Source organism: Mesocricetus auratus, unplaced genomic scaffold (genome assembly GCF_017639785.1).
Source record: "Mesocricetus auratus isolate SY011 unplaced genomic scaffold, BCM_Maur_2.0 Super-Scaffold_100024, whole genome shotgun sequence".
In the NCBI taxonomy this organism is placed as follows: domain Eukaryota; kingdom Metazoa; phylum Chordata; class Mammalia; order Rodentia; family Cricetidae; genus Mesocricetus; species Mesocricetus auratus.
In genome coordinates, this window is record NW_024429205.1 from 1,772,320 (window position 1) to 1,787,996 (window position 15,677).

Here is a 15,677-nt window from a genome sequence, read left to right on the forward strand (position 1 = left end):
GGTCTTTACATTTTTAAATGGTTGAAATGAAAACAATTGTATTTCATGACACAGGAACATTGCATGGTGTTCCTAACTCAGGGTCCTTCAACAGTCTGTGGGAGCATGATACAACATTTCTTCCATAGATTCCCTTGTCTGCCTTTGTACTACCTCAAGAGTGATCAAATACAGACCCTTGACCATCTACAGAGAAACCCCAAACCTGACCCAGCATGGTGAGGACTGCCACTGGGAAGTGCCAGGGTTCCAAAAGGGGTCACCGAGCATGTGTGCTGGGACAACCTCAGTGTGACATCTCAGCACCTGGACATGCTAGGCCTGTACTGCCCCCATCACCTAGTCCTCGGCAGCTATCGTGAAGGCTCTGGGGGGTACTGTGAGTAATAGATTGTTCCCCTGTCCTCTGGGATTGGAGGATCTGCCATGTCCTTTATTATAACTGGCTCGTCTTCATTCATAACAGAGGCAGAGGACACGCCAAAGGCAAATTTTCCCCATGTCTCCCTGTTAAGGTGAAGCTTACACTTCAAGTTGCTGGCTCACCATCTGGTATTACTACCTGTTTCCATGAACACACAGCAAGTGTGTGTGTGCATGCGTACGTGTGTGTGTGTGTGTGTGTGTGTGTGTGTGTGTGTGTGTTACACGATGAAAGTAGAAAGGAAATCATAAGAGCAGAGAACGACTAAAGCTTAAGGGAGGCGGGAAGTAGAGGGGTTAATGAATACAGGTAATAACAAAGAATAGCAATAATAATAGTTGAGGGAAGTTGGGAACCAACTGGAGAGGAGGCACACTGAGGGCAATGGAGTCTGGGAACAAACGAGAAAGTATAGTGACAGATATGTATGAAGATGTCATAATAAAACCCAGCCCTTTATGCACTAACATTAATAAACATAAGAAAAATTGAAAAAAAAAACATGAATAGAATAGCAACTAACAAATAAGTGTAAGAAAAAAGAAAAAACGTCAGACAGCATTCTTTGCCTTAATTCTTGTGTTATGACATGTCCAGGATCAGATCAGTCACTGTTATCTGCTCAGTCATTTCAAGACTCTAATTCATGGGACTGGACCTTCTTAAAGGATCTCACATCTTCTCTCTGTGAAAAATCACTGAAGTGGCCCCCAAAGAACCACAAACTTTAACCCAAACCATCTAGGACCTGCATGTCCTCATCGATAGCCCGACACCTACAACAAAACAAAAGCCACATCAGGAATTCGTCCTCCAGGCTCTGTGAAACCATGGACCTATAGTAAACACTCAATCTTTCTACATCCCAGTTTCTTAAATGGACAGAATCACTGAGTTAAGTAATTATATACAAGGTTTTTAGGAAATGCCTGGTACATGTGAACTTCTTAGGCCTGAGTCGCCACTGCCTCCTATGTCCACTTCTTAAATTGAAATACCAAATCATGGTGACTTCTACTAATGCAGAGACAGAGTCCTTCTGAAAGGTATGTAAAATAATTAAATCCAACTAATATATATGAATGTGTGTTTATAAAGACACTGATGGGGCTGGAAAGATAGCCTGGCTGCTCTTCCAGAGGTCCTGAGTTCAATTCCCAGCAACTACATGGTGGCTCACAACCATCTGTAGTACGATCTGGTGCCCTCTTCTGGCATGCAGGCAAAACACTGCATACATAATAAATAAATAAATAAATAAATAACTAAATAAATAAATAAAGAAAAAAGAGATGGTGGTGCTGGGGATACAGATCAAAGGTAGAGGGGCAAATCTCTGGATTCCATGCCCAGTATCCCAAAACAAAATGTTTAAAAATAAAATTAAAGACACTGGAACAAAATGAATTTCCTTAAGAATAATAATGAAAAAGGTTGGTGTTCTAATAGCTAGTTGAATAATAATTAATTGTAATTTCTTATTACACATGCCTGACCCTTGTACTGTGAACTCTGTCTCAAGCACCTATTTCATCATCGGGAAAAATTGAAATGAAGTAGGTGCCCAGTGCCTAAATAGAAGTAACAGAGGTCTAGGAAATAAGGACACTCCAAAATTAAAAAAAAAAAAAACAAAGGTTTTGATCAAATATCCACAAGGCTGAAATAATCAATAAATTTTAAACATAATGTTAAGCACTTAAAGTACTATTACTATAGAGACTATCCAAGTGCTTTCCCAGTGAGATCCCAGGAAACTGGAGAATGAAGGAAGGCAGCGGGGACCTGTACAAAGCTGCAGGAGGGGGGCTGGAGAGATAGCTCAGAGGTTAAGAGCACTGACTGCTCTTCCAGAGGTCCTGAGTTCAATTCCCAGCAACCACATGGTGGCTCACAGCCATCTACAATTCAATCTGGTGCCCTCTTCTGGTATGTAGGCAGAAAAGTGTATATGTAATAAATAAATAAATCTTTAAAAAATAAAAAGCTGCAGGAAGCAGTAGGATCCAGTCCTAGCAGCCTGTCTCCTGGTTTGACCCATCTCTAGGGAAACCTACTGTCCAGACCCCTCCCCCACTAAGCTATGGGAGGGGAAGCAGTTGAAGGGTAAGGCCAGTGAGTATGATTGTGAAAACTGGTACCCCAAACTTCCTGAGACTGAGTGTATCCTCAGAAGGGAAAATAAAATGAAACACAAAAACGGTTAAAAATCCAGATGCACACACGATCATGCTGGCATCAGAAGGGAAAATAAAATGAAACACAAAAACGGTTAAAAATCCAGATGCACACACGATCATGCTGGCATCAGCTGACACCATCCACCTCCCAGGAGATCAAACATCCCTGGTGGAACTTGGACAGCACCCTCAAGGAGGTCAACAACAAAGCTTAAGAGTCGGCGCCGAAAGTCAGCATTCTTTGCCAAAGAAGCTGGGGGAAGGGTTCCCACACAACACTTGCACTGAGGAAAATATATTTCAGTAAACGGAACTGTAGGGAGGTCCACTGACCTTCAAAATCAAAACAGACTTCCAGTACTCATTAACACTGAAAAGTAAAAATCTATTTGGTTTAAAAAATCAGCTCAAATAAAAGGTATTTGCATGGAATAGGGTATGGATTTCCCAGACAAAAATAACTGAAAAAAATGGCTCACCGTTGGGAGTCATCTAAGTCCTAAGTTCGCATTTTGGGCACAACTCATAGGAACACCATGTTTCCCTCAAACCTTCCCATTATAATAAGTGCCTGGGCAGGGTGCTAAGCTAGCACAAGACTGGATATTCGCATGTGACCCCAGGCTAGCCTTAAACTCCAGGTGGTCTTCTTGCCTCAACTTCTCAAATGCTAGAATGGCAACCACTTCTAGCTTTTTAACACTACTTTTTAAAGAGTGATGATTTTCTCAGCTTCAGAGCCGACTCCAACAAGCAAGAGATGTTTTGAATCATAAAATATTCAAATACAAGAAAACAAAACCAAAAAACACTTAACTAGATAAAAAGTAAGACAAGGCAGAATCAGGAAGATAAAAACATTACCAGGGATTAGTGACACTCTGAAGAAATTAGTAATTCATGGTTATAACCAACCTACAGTTGGAAAAGCAGCTGGAACTTCGTATCTACAAAATGTACTTCTCTGTGAACATACCCCAGGAGGCTGTGCCTGCCCAAGAAAGCTGTGTGCACTGCCTTCCCACCCTGGAAAATCATAGTGCCCAGACCACAGCTGCCAAAGGCAGGACATATGTGACCATCACTCAGTCCACTTTACCTATCACTTTATACAGGTGACGATGTGTTTTAGAATTTCACTCACCTAAAAATAAAACCATCTGGGACACTGTTTTTATAGTGACTCACAAACGGGACAAATCTTGGTCTTATGTTTAAATGCTCTAAAGACAGACAGCATATGTTTGTGGGGTAGGAAGCTACCCCATAACTTACAGGTATTTTAGGTTCTCCAGGTCTTCAAACGCACCGCTGGGAATCCTCTTGATCTGGTTATTGTTGAGAAGCCTATGGAAGAAAATGCCAACAGACGTTTGTAAAACAAACACAAATGTTTCCAAATTATGCTAAGGAAAAACCATTTCTGTAGCCTTGGAATTGTCAGAAAATGAAATACAGACCTTACTGCTAGAAGTCATTAAATCCCAGCTTGGGGAACAGCTTGAAGACTATGGCTACCAGATTATTTCTTAACATAACTGGTGTCCTTGTAAGAAGGGATATAGGGAGATAGGCATACAAGAATTGGGGGGCAGCTACTCCTTGACATGGGAGTATGTGACTTTAGCCAACCACCTTTCAGAGTCTGATCTGGCAGGCCTAAGGGCCAATTTAACATGCTGAATGTATAGGATGTATGTCTCCTCCATTCTTCCACAGGGTGAGGAGCTCTCCACACCCCTAGCATCAAAACTCTGTGGCATAACTCAGTGGTTCCAAAGCCATGTCTACAGCAAGTCCGACCTCCGATGAAAGTCTTCCTCAACCACACAGGGGAGAGATGAAGTCAAGCATCCACTGAGGCCAACCCAGCCAGCAAAGGGAGGTGTGAGTTCTACAGGAAGCCCAGGTGTTCTGGTCTACATACAAAGGGCAGGTCAGTCTCTCCATCCTGGCTTCTCTTACTCATCCTCACCAACTGTGGCAATCAGAGGATGGCCATAGCACTTGACAACCAACTATGGGTACACAGTACAACCATCTTTCTTTTTTCTCTCACTGGCCACCAACTAATGTTCTAACTTACAGTGTGTTCAAGTTCTTCAGCCTCCTGAATGCCCCAGGTTGGATCTCTCTGATTCTGTTGAACCGAAGATCCCTGTGAAGAGATGGGAAATGCATTTTTAATGGTAGGAAATGCACAGCCGCTCTCCTTAAACAAATGACTTCAAGATGAAAAGGCATTTTAAAAATTACATCACATAGGCCCCCACTTCTGGGTGAACTCTCTTGTTGTAGGGACATTTTTCTGAGTGAAGGAACAACATTACACACAAGAAATCTGTTTAACCGGTAAGTGTGGGTAGATTAAAAAAAAAAACTTTAAAAAAATGAGAGGAATGAATGCCCTACACATTCCACGCTTGTCCAAACCCACTGAACTCTCTACTCCCAGAAAGTCTCAGTATAACACACACAGGTAGATCCATATAGATTCAAGATGTCGCGCCTGCCGAGAACACAGAAACACTTTAGCATTCACCAGCAAGGACATGGGCTGAAACACAACTGAGGGGGAGTGTTATCTCCATGAATATTTATCTGCATTGTCTCAAAGCACAAAGTCATCTCGACAGGGCAGTTGGCAAAGAGGGCCATCCCGTGCACAAACTGCAGACTGGTGTTTCCAAACAAGTATGGAAGCTGCTTAAAGTATTAAAACTGATTCTCATTCTCCCCAGGGAGGGGCACCGATGTAGGCAGCAGCACATAGGGGCTCTGAACCCAAAGGAGCTGAGCTCAGAGCAAGTACGGGAAGATTTGGACCACTCACACACAGTGTCACATGCCCAGAGACAGGACAGAGAAAGGCCTGTCGGGCAGCTAGGCAGTGACAATAAGTGGACATTTGTCTCTCCCTTCTCAGGAAGCTCATCCCTAGTTTGAGCTTAAAAGTAAATGTATATTATATGCTAGTGAGAAGGCTCAAGGGTAAAGGCACTTACCACCAGTCCTGACAACCAGGGTTTGTTCACTGGGACCCACATGGTTGAGGGAGAGAAGTGACTCACATAGCTGACCTCTCACCTCCACAAATACGCAGTGGCAACAGGTACACACACACACACACACACACATGCACGCGCGTGCACACGCACACACACGTTCACACACACAGGCATGCATGCGCGCGCACTAAGTAACCTCAATTTACACATGTGAATGTCACTGAGTAATAAACAGAAGCCCACATCTGTAATAGGTCATCTTAGAAAATTAAAATTCCTTCCTCCTACTTCAATAGGGATTTTGTTGTAGGTTGAACTGTGCTTTCCCAGGATTCTTACATGTAAATCCTAAGCCCAGTGCGTCAGGGTATGGCTGTGTATGAAGATGAGGTCTTTCCATAGGAGATCAAGTTAAAAGGTAGGTCCCAGCTCGACACAACTGGTGTCCTTGTAAGAAGGGATATAGGGAGATAGATATACAAGAATTGGGGGGCAGCTAGTGAAGGTGACAAGTCTGCTGGGAAGGAAGTGGACAAGTGAGGTGTGGGAGGGGGGCTCCCTGATTAGGGTTCTGACCGCCACCTGTGGCTTTGCACATCCACCCAGTTGCAGTATTCCGCTGTCAGTCCTGGGACAGAAGAGAAATCAAGGGACAAGCCAAAGCCAGAGCAATGAGAGGTCGTTTCTCCTGACTTGAAATGTTCACTGTCTCTTAAGGATTTAATTACTTTGAGCAGATTCAACAGATGCCAGCCACCTATAGAATCAGTCCCATTTCGTGGTTCAAAAAGAGACTTTATAGCATGCATCTGGGTCACTAAAGTGAACTGTGTAGCTGCCAGCAAAGGCACAAAAGAGGGCCAGTTTTACAGAAGAGGGGGAAATCGAGGTTGCTTGCCTTTCTGCTCCCAGAGCAGCACAGATTCATTCCAGTCTCCAAACCATGCCTTCCTCTTACTCAGTTTCTCCTCGAATGTGGGCCCTACTTTTCCCCTGGCCAGCCCTCCTTGGGCTGACATAGATATTTTCATTTAAGTGAGATTTTACTTCACAGAGCATCCAGTGGGACATGTGGAGAGCCAAGAGGGGATGGGTCACAGGTGAAAGATCTGTGAAAAGAATGGAGCCAAATGGACCAACTGCTGTCAGGAAATGAAATCTGGATAGTCAGGCTTAACATGATCTCAAACACAGGGCAGAAGCTCTGACCTGACACAGGTGTCAGACACATGATATATTCTGGAAGGTGCGCCGCACATCATTACTTAGAGTCAAGAAAACACACTCAGCTTGGGAAATCAGACCCACACTATCTCAATAACTCATCACATTCAACTACAAAGGACAATGAGTATGAATCTCTTGGCAGCTGGAAAGAAACTAATGAGGGCCAAGGGATTGATCAGTTAAGACGAATTTTAAGCAGGATAAAGAGAAAGTTACAAAAGGCATCCTCCCCAGTCTAGAGCTGGGGCCACCAGTCCTCTGGTCCTAGGGACACTGGCTCTGAGCACTCTGTCCACAGCCAGCGCTGCCTGTGGCATAACCGCACACCCGCGCCCACATACTGAAATCTAAGAACTTGACACGCAGAGCCGGGCAGGTGCTTTCTCAGCTGTTTCTTGCTTTTTTTGGTTTTTTTTTTTTTTTTGTTTTTTTTTTTTGGTTTTTCGAGACAGGGTTTCTCTGTATTGTTTTGGAGGCTGTCCTGGAACTCGCTCTGTAGACCAGGCTGGCCTCGAACTCACAGAGATCCGCCTGCCTCTGCCTCCCGAGTGCTGGGATTAAAGGCGTGCGCCACCAACGCCTGGCTGTTTCTTACTTTTTAATGTATCTGCCCCTTAGTCACAGTGCATTCCTACTAGACAAAGCTGGTGCAAGCTCAGAACGCTATTTCACAAGTGGCACATAGGCAACCAAGGCCTGCCAATCTCAGGCACATGCTAAGAGGGACAGCAGGTCCCCTCTGAAACCAGGGGTGGGGGCTCTTAACTGCCAAACTGAAACCTCGATGAACCAAAGTGAAACTCTAGAACTGGGAAAGGGTAGCTGAGATGAGAAGCTCACTCTGCATACCCTGCAACACACTTGATATTGCAGAGATGGGACCTAGAAAGCCAAGTTGAACATTGGAGGATACCCAACTGGAAACTCAGATATTTATCCTTGTACACTTGTATGTTTTTTCTGTCTGATGACCACAGCACAGGAAAAGAGCTTAAATGGACATGACCAAGGGGAGGGGTCAGGCTGACAATTCAGTCTACATGTCCTCTGCCATCGATTCAGTTGACATTATTCAGTTGTAATTATTATTTTTAAAGTTGTAATAAATAGTTCTACCAAAACTCTAACCAAAAAAGAGAGAAAGAAAGAAGAGAGAAAAGAGAAAGAAAGAAAACAGAGATAAGAGAAGAAAGAAGGAAAGGAGAGATGAGAGAGAGAGAGAGAGAGAGAGAGAGAGAGAGAGAGAGAGAGAGAGAGAGAGAGAGAGAGAGAGAGAGAGAGAGAACACTGCCCTGAACTTTACAAACTAAAAAGCTAAAACCTCCTGGCTCTCAGTTCTCATTCTCTTCCACCGCACCAGGAGTGGGGGGCCAGGAGAGGGGAAGTGTGCCAGTGGCCATGGAGTCACTGCTCCCCACCCACTTGCTAATGATCAGGCCATCTGGTGCCCACCCTCGTGGTTCGGAAAAAAAAAAAAAAACACTTCCCTGGCAAATACTGAAGGTCTAAACTTCCCCCATGAAGTTGGCATGAAGTAGGAATGGAGGTGGATTCTAGAAAGTTCTGGAAAGGCCATAAACAGAATGACTACTTTAAAACATCCTTGAGTGTGAGCCTCAGAGAGTAACTATGAGTGTACTGCTGCCACCAGAATGCCAGAAAAATCCTTACAGCAGCTCTTCATGATGAAAAATACCAGTCTGTTTGTTTGTTTGTTTGTTTCTAAACCCTGGACACTAGGTCATAAATACCAATAGAAGTGAGACCAAGGAGCATGCCATGAAGGAGGACACAGATCTCACATGAGCAGCCTTTTCAGACAGACGTATTACCTGTACCCCACAGAGATCAGGGATTCACCCAGTGACAGCACAGACCGGGTGCCAATCTCTGTTAGGCAGGTCTGATACTTGAGTCTTCCCAGAATTCATAGGCAATCACCCAAAGGCTCCCCAGACGGTGATTTGGAGGCAAGATCATAGCTTGCCTCACAGTCCCTATCTGGCTATAGGGCTAATAACCAAGGTTCCCTTCTAGAAAAGTGACCCTGGGATATATATAGGCTAAGGAAATAAAGGCAATGGGCTAGGGGGAAGTGGCTGGGGGCAGGGATGTGGCCAATTAGAGTCAGGCCAATCTTAGAAACCAGAAACTTCCCAGAGTGTCATTTTGTACACAGCAGAAAGAGAGATGCAATGGGTGGGAATCAGGGCTAGCTGGAAGCTCAGACTCATGCCAGGGAAGGTTCTGGCACATTTTGCTACAAGCACCTTCCAGACTCTCCTGTCCTGACAGCACTTCTCTTCTTCTCCACGTAACAACACTGCCCTTCTGAACTGGTACAGCCTTCCCAAGTGCAAAGAGCCTTCAGTACAAAATGCCCCACTCCAGTTCAGCATCAGAATACAGGGAGGGCCATGTTTTGTGTTTAAAAAGCAAGCAAGGAGTTTCATGGTTTGTCTCGCTCTTAATGTTCGCTTCTTTCTTCTTTCCATCATTCCAAAATCTCAATGGAAACACAAAACCTACCAGAATAACAAAACCTAACGCTTGAAAAGAAACAGTCTAGTTCAGCTTTATGTCATATATCAAAACTGAAACTCACGAGGCCAATGAGATGGCTGAGCGTGTAAAGATGCTTGCTGCCAGGTCTACCACCAAACCTGCCAACCCAGGTTTCCCTAGCCCCACATGGTAGAAGGAGAGAACCAACCCACAGGTTACCCTCTGACTTCCAAAACATACCACGGCATGCAGGCACACACATACGAGTGCACACACAAAATAAATATCATACAAATGTTTAAAAGTCATAATTCATCACAGAATAATAAAAACACGATGCAAGGTTTTTTGTTTGTTGTTGCTTTGGGATTTGGGGCTGCATGTGAGTGTGTGCACACAGATAGGCAAGTGAACATGTGTGTGCATGTGTGGAGGCTGGGGTGACAGGGAAGTACATGACTACATCCAGCTCAGGCAGTGGGGATCTAAACTCAGAGCCTCATGCTTATGTATTACACAGCAAGTACTCTTACCCACGATGCAATGCTCACAGTCTGAAACCGAAGCTCAAATCTCTCTCTGGGAAGTTTGCCGTAGACTCCCCTGCTACAATAACTTAAGAGGCACACTCTACTCAGGAATGTTTACTGTAAGCAGAAGGAACTCGCCGTAAACAAAAAAGTCATGTTTAATGATTGCATATAAAATCCATTTACTTTAATCTTCAGTAGCACCACTTCTACAATAATAGTGAGGGGTTTTTTTTCCATTTAAAAAAGTGCCGTGTGTCTTCACTTATTTTTAAATTTAAATATTATGGATGATTTTGTCAATCTATTGGAAATAATACGTATCTTCTGTTTGATCTGTGAACCAAAATTACTTTGCTCACAGATGAAGAAAGCTGTCAGTGTGTCAGACCACATCAGACCATGTACTGTGACTTTTCAGGTACCTCACTGTGGGTTTTGATTTGTATTTTAGTATTTTATTTGGTGATTGTGTCTACTGGCAAGAACCGGCAAAAACCCCACACATAAAGCTTCACAGAGCTGAACTGAATGCATGCATACTTGACATGGTTTTATATTGCTACTTTCTCTACACCGTTTAGGGTTTTTAAAAGTTAATATAAGTATCTTTACATGTTATGGAAGAGGTCTGAGATCACTGGTATCACAGTGTCAAAAGCCACCGAGTACAAGAACAGTTAACCTGCCTTTTCTGCTCCCCATGCACAGAACTTGAGTGTGGGTGTGCCCTAGACATGTGGACGTTAGCTTGATAAACACTCCTCCAGGAATGTAGGCTCACACCACTCACCTAAAGGATTTAATGTCTCCTCTCCTTGGTGAAGGAGATATTCCAAATACATTCTAGTTTTGAAAATCAGAATTGTGACAGGACAGGTGAAAGCCCTCTCTTCCATCACGACCCTGAGTACACTATCACCAGCCCCAGACACACCGGCACCTCATCATGAAATAATGAACAGCTACTTAATGGCAGCTGAACGAGAGGCAAAACACAACCTAAAACTAGACCTGGGGTTTTCAACACTATCTGGCTGCATTAAAAGAATTTCCACCCCCTGTGCTTGGGAATGAGTATCTGTTAATGAAAAAAAAGAAAAAGAAAAAAGAAAAAAGCTAAAATCTGGTGCTTGAATGGTTAAAGTCAGCATCTGTTCCCATAGGAGGATGAACAGGGAAATCAGTTCATTTAGTGTCTGTTAGGACAGTCTTCCAGGGCACACTTACTTTTTGAATGACTGCAACTGAATACCTTAGCCCCATACACAGCTCACAGATGAGAGGACAGAGCATTCACAAGCGAATCACTGTAGGACAGCAGGGGCCAGAGAACGTACAGAAAGCAGAGGCCTGGGATCAAGGTTGTCATAGGGGTGGTGGATGCTTGCATAGAGGAAGGAGAAAAACAAGCAGGAACTGTGTGCTGAGGGAACTGTGCACACCCCTTTCTTAACTACCAGGGACTGCTGAGCCCTGCTGAGGGCGGAGGTCCATAGCTTGAGATGTCAGTAGCGAAAGGGGCTTGCGGGAGTCAAAGCATTGCTTTCTACAAACCACTGGACCCGTGTCTGCAGCCGATAGGGAATTCCTGTGGTGTAAATTAGCAAACTTCTTGCCCAGGGTTGGAATGACACTTGTGGAAACTGAGAAGAGGGGCGGGGCGGGGCGGGGCAGGGCAGGGCTAGAGAAAGTGCATGTTCAGAATAAGAATCCAGGGTCTGAGGGAAAGTGTGCTCCTGACCTGCACGCACGAAGGTGAACTCTGCAGGCTGTACTCAGCAGCTTCCTGGAAGTCTGGCTACTGCCACCTACTCATCTGCCCTGAGGGATGTGCTTAAGCTTAATGGTGATGGCGATTCACAACTTTCCACTATGGATCTGTGTGTGTGTGTGTGTGTGTGTGAATATGTGCTTACAAGTGTGTATGTATGCATGCGTGTGTGTAGGGGGGGTTGGTATACACATGTGGAAAGGTCTGAGGACAACTTTGTGGATAGAGTAGGTTCTCTCCTACTTTTACCTGGGTTCCTGAGATCAATTTGGGTCTCCTAGACATCTCCTGGCAGCTTTGAACACATAGCTGTCAGTGTCTTTTTCGGGCTCACTAAATTGTGTTTGAGGGTGATGTGGGATATTTTCTGATTGAAATGATTCATCTTCAACGATCTGTGGAGGGGTAGCAGAGGCAGTACACAGAAGACTTGGTGGCTACGCTCTGCGTGCAGGTCCCCCAACAGCAAAGCACAAGGAAAACAGGTCTTCAAGTGCAGGAGGATAAATGGCGTCAGCCAGAATGCTGAGCTGCCTTGCTTCAGTAGTGTGGGTTGAAATCATGCATTTTGCTGAGACCTGTAACATCCGATTCCAGTCTGCGTAAGTACATCTCTTCTTCTACTCAAACATTAAGAGCTCTCTGAGATAGAACAAAATCCTTTCAAATGATTTAAGAAGAATGTTTGACGTTGTGACTGACAATCCTCTCCACATTCAAGGTACATCCTTTCCTATTAGCTCAGCGTGGGAAGCTCAGGAGGGCATTTTAGATGGCCTGGCCTTCCTACGTCATTACAGGAAGATGTAACTAGACTTCACACCTACCTCATCTCCTGCATCATACATTCCCCTATCTCCAATTCCATCCACCATCCCCTAGTCCGACTTCCTTCCCAGGCCTATTGAAGTCAGTATCACTGTTGGAATCACTGTATGACTGCTAGGGCTGTTGCTAAGAGGGCAAACAGCAAGGCCCTCCCTCCTACCTTCCTCTTTCCTTAGGCTCCACACCCAGCATTAGCCCTCTCCATAATGTATATTGGTCTCCTCCATCCAGCAATCAGACATAACTCCTGGTTCCAGGGCCTGTCACGTGACGCCCTCTTGACCCAGAAGCATTCCTCACTATACACCCTGTGAACTCCTTGTAACCACATTAGTTCAGGAAAGCTGGATCCAGTCTGGAAGGCTATGTGTGACAAAAGCCATGTTAGGCCTAGTGTGGTGGTACATGTATTTAATCCCTGCACCATGGAGGCAGACAGAGGCAGGCTGATATCTGTAAACTGGTAGCTATGTGGTTTGAAAGAAAATGCCCCCAAAGGGAGTGGCACTATTAGGAGGTGTGGCCACGTTGGAGGAAATGTGTCACTGTGGGGATAGGCTTTGAGGTCTCTTTTGCTCAAGCTTCCCTCCTTGTGACACTGAGTCTACTTCCTGTTGCCTTCTGATCAAGATGTTGCCGGCACCATGTTGGCCTGCTTGCTGTATGCTCCCTGCCATGATGATAATGGACTGAACCTCTGAAACTGTAAGCAAGCTCCAATTAAATGTTTTCCTTATAAGTGTTGCCATGGTCATGGCGTCTCTTCATTAACTAAGGCAGCAGCCATGTTGGTTTTTATGTATCAAGTTCCAGGTCAGTTAGGGTAAGCACAGTAAAACTCTACCTCAAATAAAAGAAGAAAAGGAAAAGAAAAAGAAAAAGAAAAATCCTCTTAGGGTCCTGGAAGGATCCCACTGTGACTTTACATATACTTCTGGGGTTCTGGAACAGAGTGAGCCTGAGTTACTGAACTCCCCACAAGCCTAACAAAACTTCCACGTGAGCAAGCAATGTGAAGAGGCCCTGCCAATGTGTTCAGGCATGTTAAGAATTTGAAGCCACAAAGCTCAGCTCTAAGAGACAAGCTCTATGCTGTAGCTTCATGAATGAGCTTCTTAAAAACGCAAAGCCAGCCTGGTGAGAGGACTCAGCTGATAAAACAGACAACCTGAGTTCAATCCCCCTTTCCACACAGTGACACACACGCACGTACACATACAATAAATAATAAACAATAGAATCAACATCTCTTCTTACAAACAAAGCAAAAAACCTTAGCAAAGTTTTTAAAGGCTTAAAATCTGGATATGCATGAAAGCGGCCTATGGATCAAACCTTGCTTATAATGAGCTATTTGTTTCAGGGTTTGGGTCTCAGTGATGGTTTTTAAACAACCAACATTTTTTTAATCACATTTTCCACATTAAGCTCCTTAGAAAATATACTATGAGCTATTCACTTTCAAAAGGCAATTAGTCCTAGTGCCAACTGTCCCCGGGCAGGAGTTTGCATCCAAGCCCTCAACCTCACCAGGTTCTCAGCAGCTCCTGCGTCCAGCTAGGCCACAGTCCCAGCCTCCTACCATGTCCTAGCAAGTCCTTCAACAAACATATTAGAGGGAAACTGGGCAAACCACAGGCCCTCAGGCACTCCCAAGTTACTCCTAACTTTTCTGATCCATTAAACAGATAAATCCAATTAAGGTGTCCTTTTTTATGATATTAAGCCATAAGGAGATTTATTTTAAAAAATTATTTGGCATACATATAATGTTACCATTTATTAAAGACAAAAGTAAAACTGCATGAGAATGTGACAAACGTGTTTCTTTGTTTTCATTATTTCTTACTATACATAAGGGCATTTACACACACGTGTACCATGAACTTTGAACATATTCCCACTGTGCTCCTCTACAAGTCCCCTTTCCACTCTCCCTGTCCCATCAGTCCCTTTTGTTAACCTAAACAGTTCCCTTCTATTTTCATGTCACCTGTACATATCGTTTTATTCATCTCTAAAGTCTACAAAAGAGAAAAACTTGCAATCATCTTCCTGGAGCTGACTTAATTCCCTCAACGACTAACTCCAGTTGCATCCATTTCCCCACAAAAGACAGAACTCCATTTCTTGGGGGCTGAAACTTTTTCCACAGTTACATATTTAAGCAATCCCACCTGTATTAGCCAAGTCTTTCAAAAATTAAGTTGCCAGATAACAAGCAACCAAAATACAACTCTACTCTAACAGCAGGCTCCTCTGCCTTCTGTTTAGACAGCACACCACACACCCAGCTCTCTCCTCACTTTGTCTATTGATAGCGATGCCAGCCTTTCAGGGAGGAACAAGAGTGAGTGTTACACCCACAGAGGGGCACCTTTGCATCAGACCAGGATACCTGGGTATGGCAAGGGAAGGCTGTATCATACACAGCAGAGAAATCGAAGGTTTTGTGCCCTTGTCAAAATTTCAGGGAAGAAAATTATGTCCATGAGCCTAAAGCAGTCATCTGCCAGTTCATCCCCAAGAAGATCACAGGCACTTAATAAAAAGAACAAGAAGCCCCTCATTGCTTAAGAATAAGCAGCACCCTTGCCCAAGTGCCTGAGATAATTTATCGGACTGCTGAAGCACCCACAAAGCCTGGGGAGGGAAATGGCCCAGGAACCCTCATCAGACCCACCCGCCCCCATCCCTGGCCAGAACAATGAGCCTTGTCCTAGGAATACACAGACACGCCCAGCCCTGCAGGCTGGGAAGAATGGCCCTTCTTAAATTATCTTCCCATCTCTGCTGTGTGTAAACCCAGTAGCTAGTATTTGCTTTGGAGTCTCTGTCCTGCTGAGAACTTCCAAGGCCTGGACTGTTTCACAAAAGGCTCATCCTCTGTCTCTATGAGGTTCCAGTCAGAGAGCTCAGTGGGGGATAATGTGTCTTGCTTTCTGCCAAAGTGTAAGGCTCACAGAACTAGGGTGATGGGAGAGTTCTTCAATGTCCTCTCAGCTGCAGAGAGCTCATCCCTGACTTGACAGTCCATTGGAGGACTTCAACTCCAAGCTCCAATGACCTCTGCCCTCGCCCAATCCCACCAAGTGTCAGTCTTTAGGATCCCAAAGGATCTCCAACCTACCTTTGCATGTGTAGGATGGACTTTACAAGGTTCCATTTCTCACCCAGGATGGAGCAGGACACACATACCGA

General features: G+C 44.4%; 1 protein-coding gene across 3 annotated transcripts in view; it reads right to left on the bottom strand.

Moving 5' to 3' along the window:
• Pxdn (peroxidasin) overlaps nucleotides 1-15,677 on the bottom strand; it is a 75,876-nt gene that overhangs the window by 36,559 nt on the left and 23,640 nt on the right. For all 3 annotated transcript variants that reach the window (XM_040730673.1, XM_040730672.1, XM_040730670.1), the window contains exons 2-3: nucleotides 4,691-4,762; nucleotides 3,880-3,951 (exon numbers count right to left, since the gene is read on the bottom strand). In XM_040730673.1, the coding sequence (XP_040586607.1) occupies nucleotides 3,880-3,951; nucleotides 4,691-4,762 (144 nt within the window). The remainder of the gene's footprint in view (nucleotides 1-3,879; nucleotides 3,952-4,690; nucleotides 4,763-15,677) is intronic.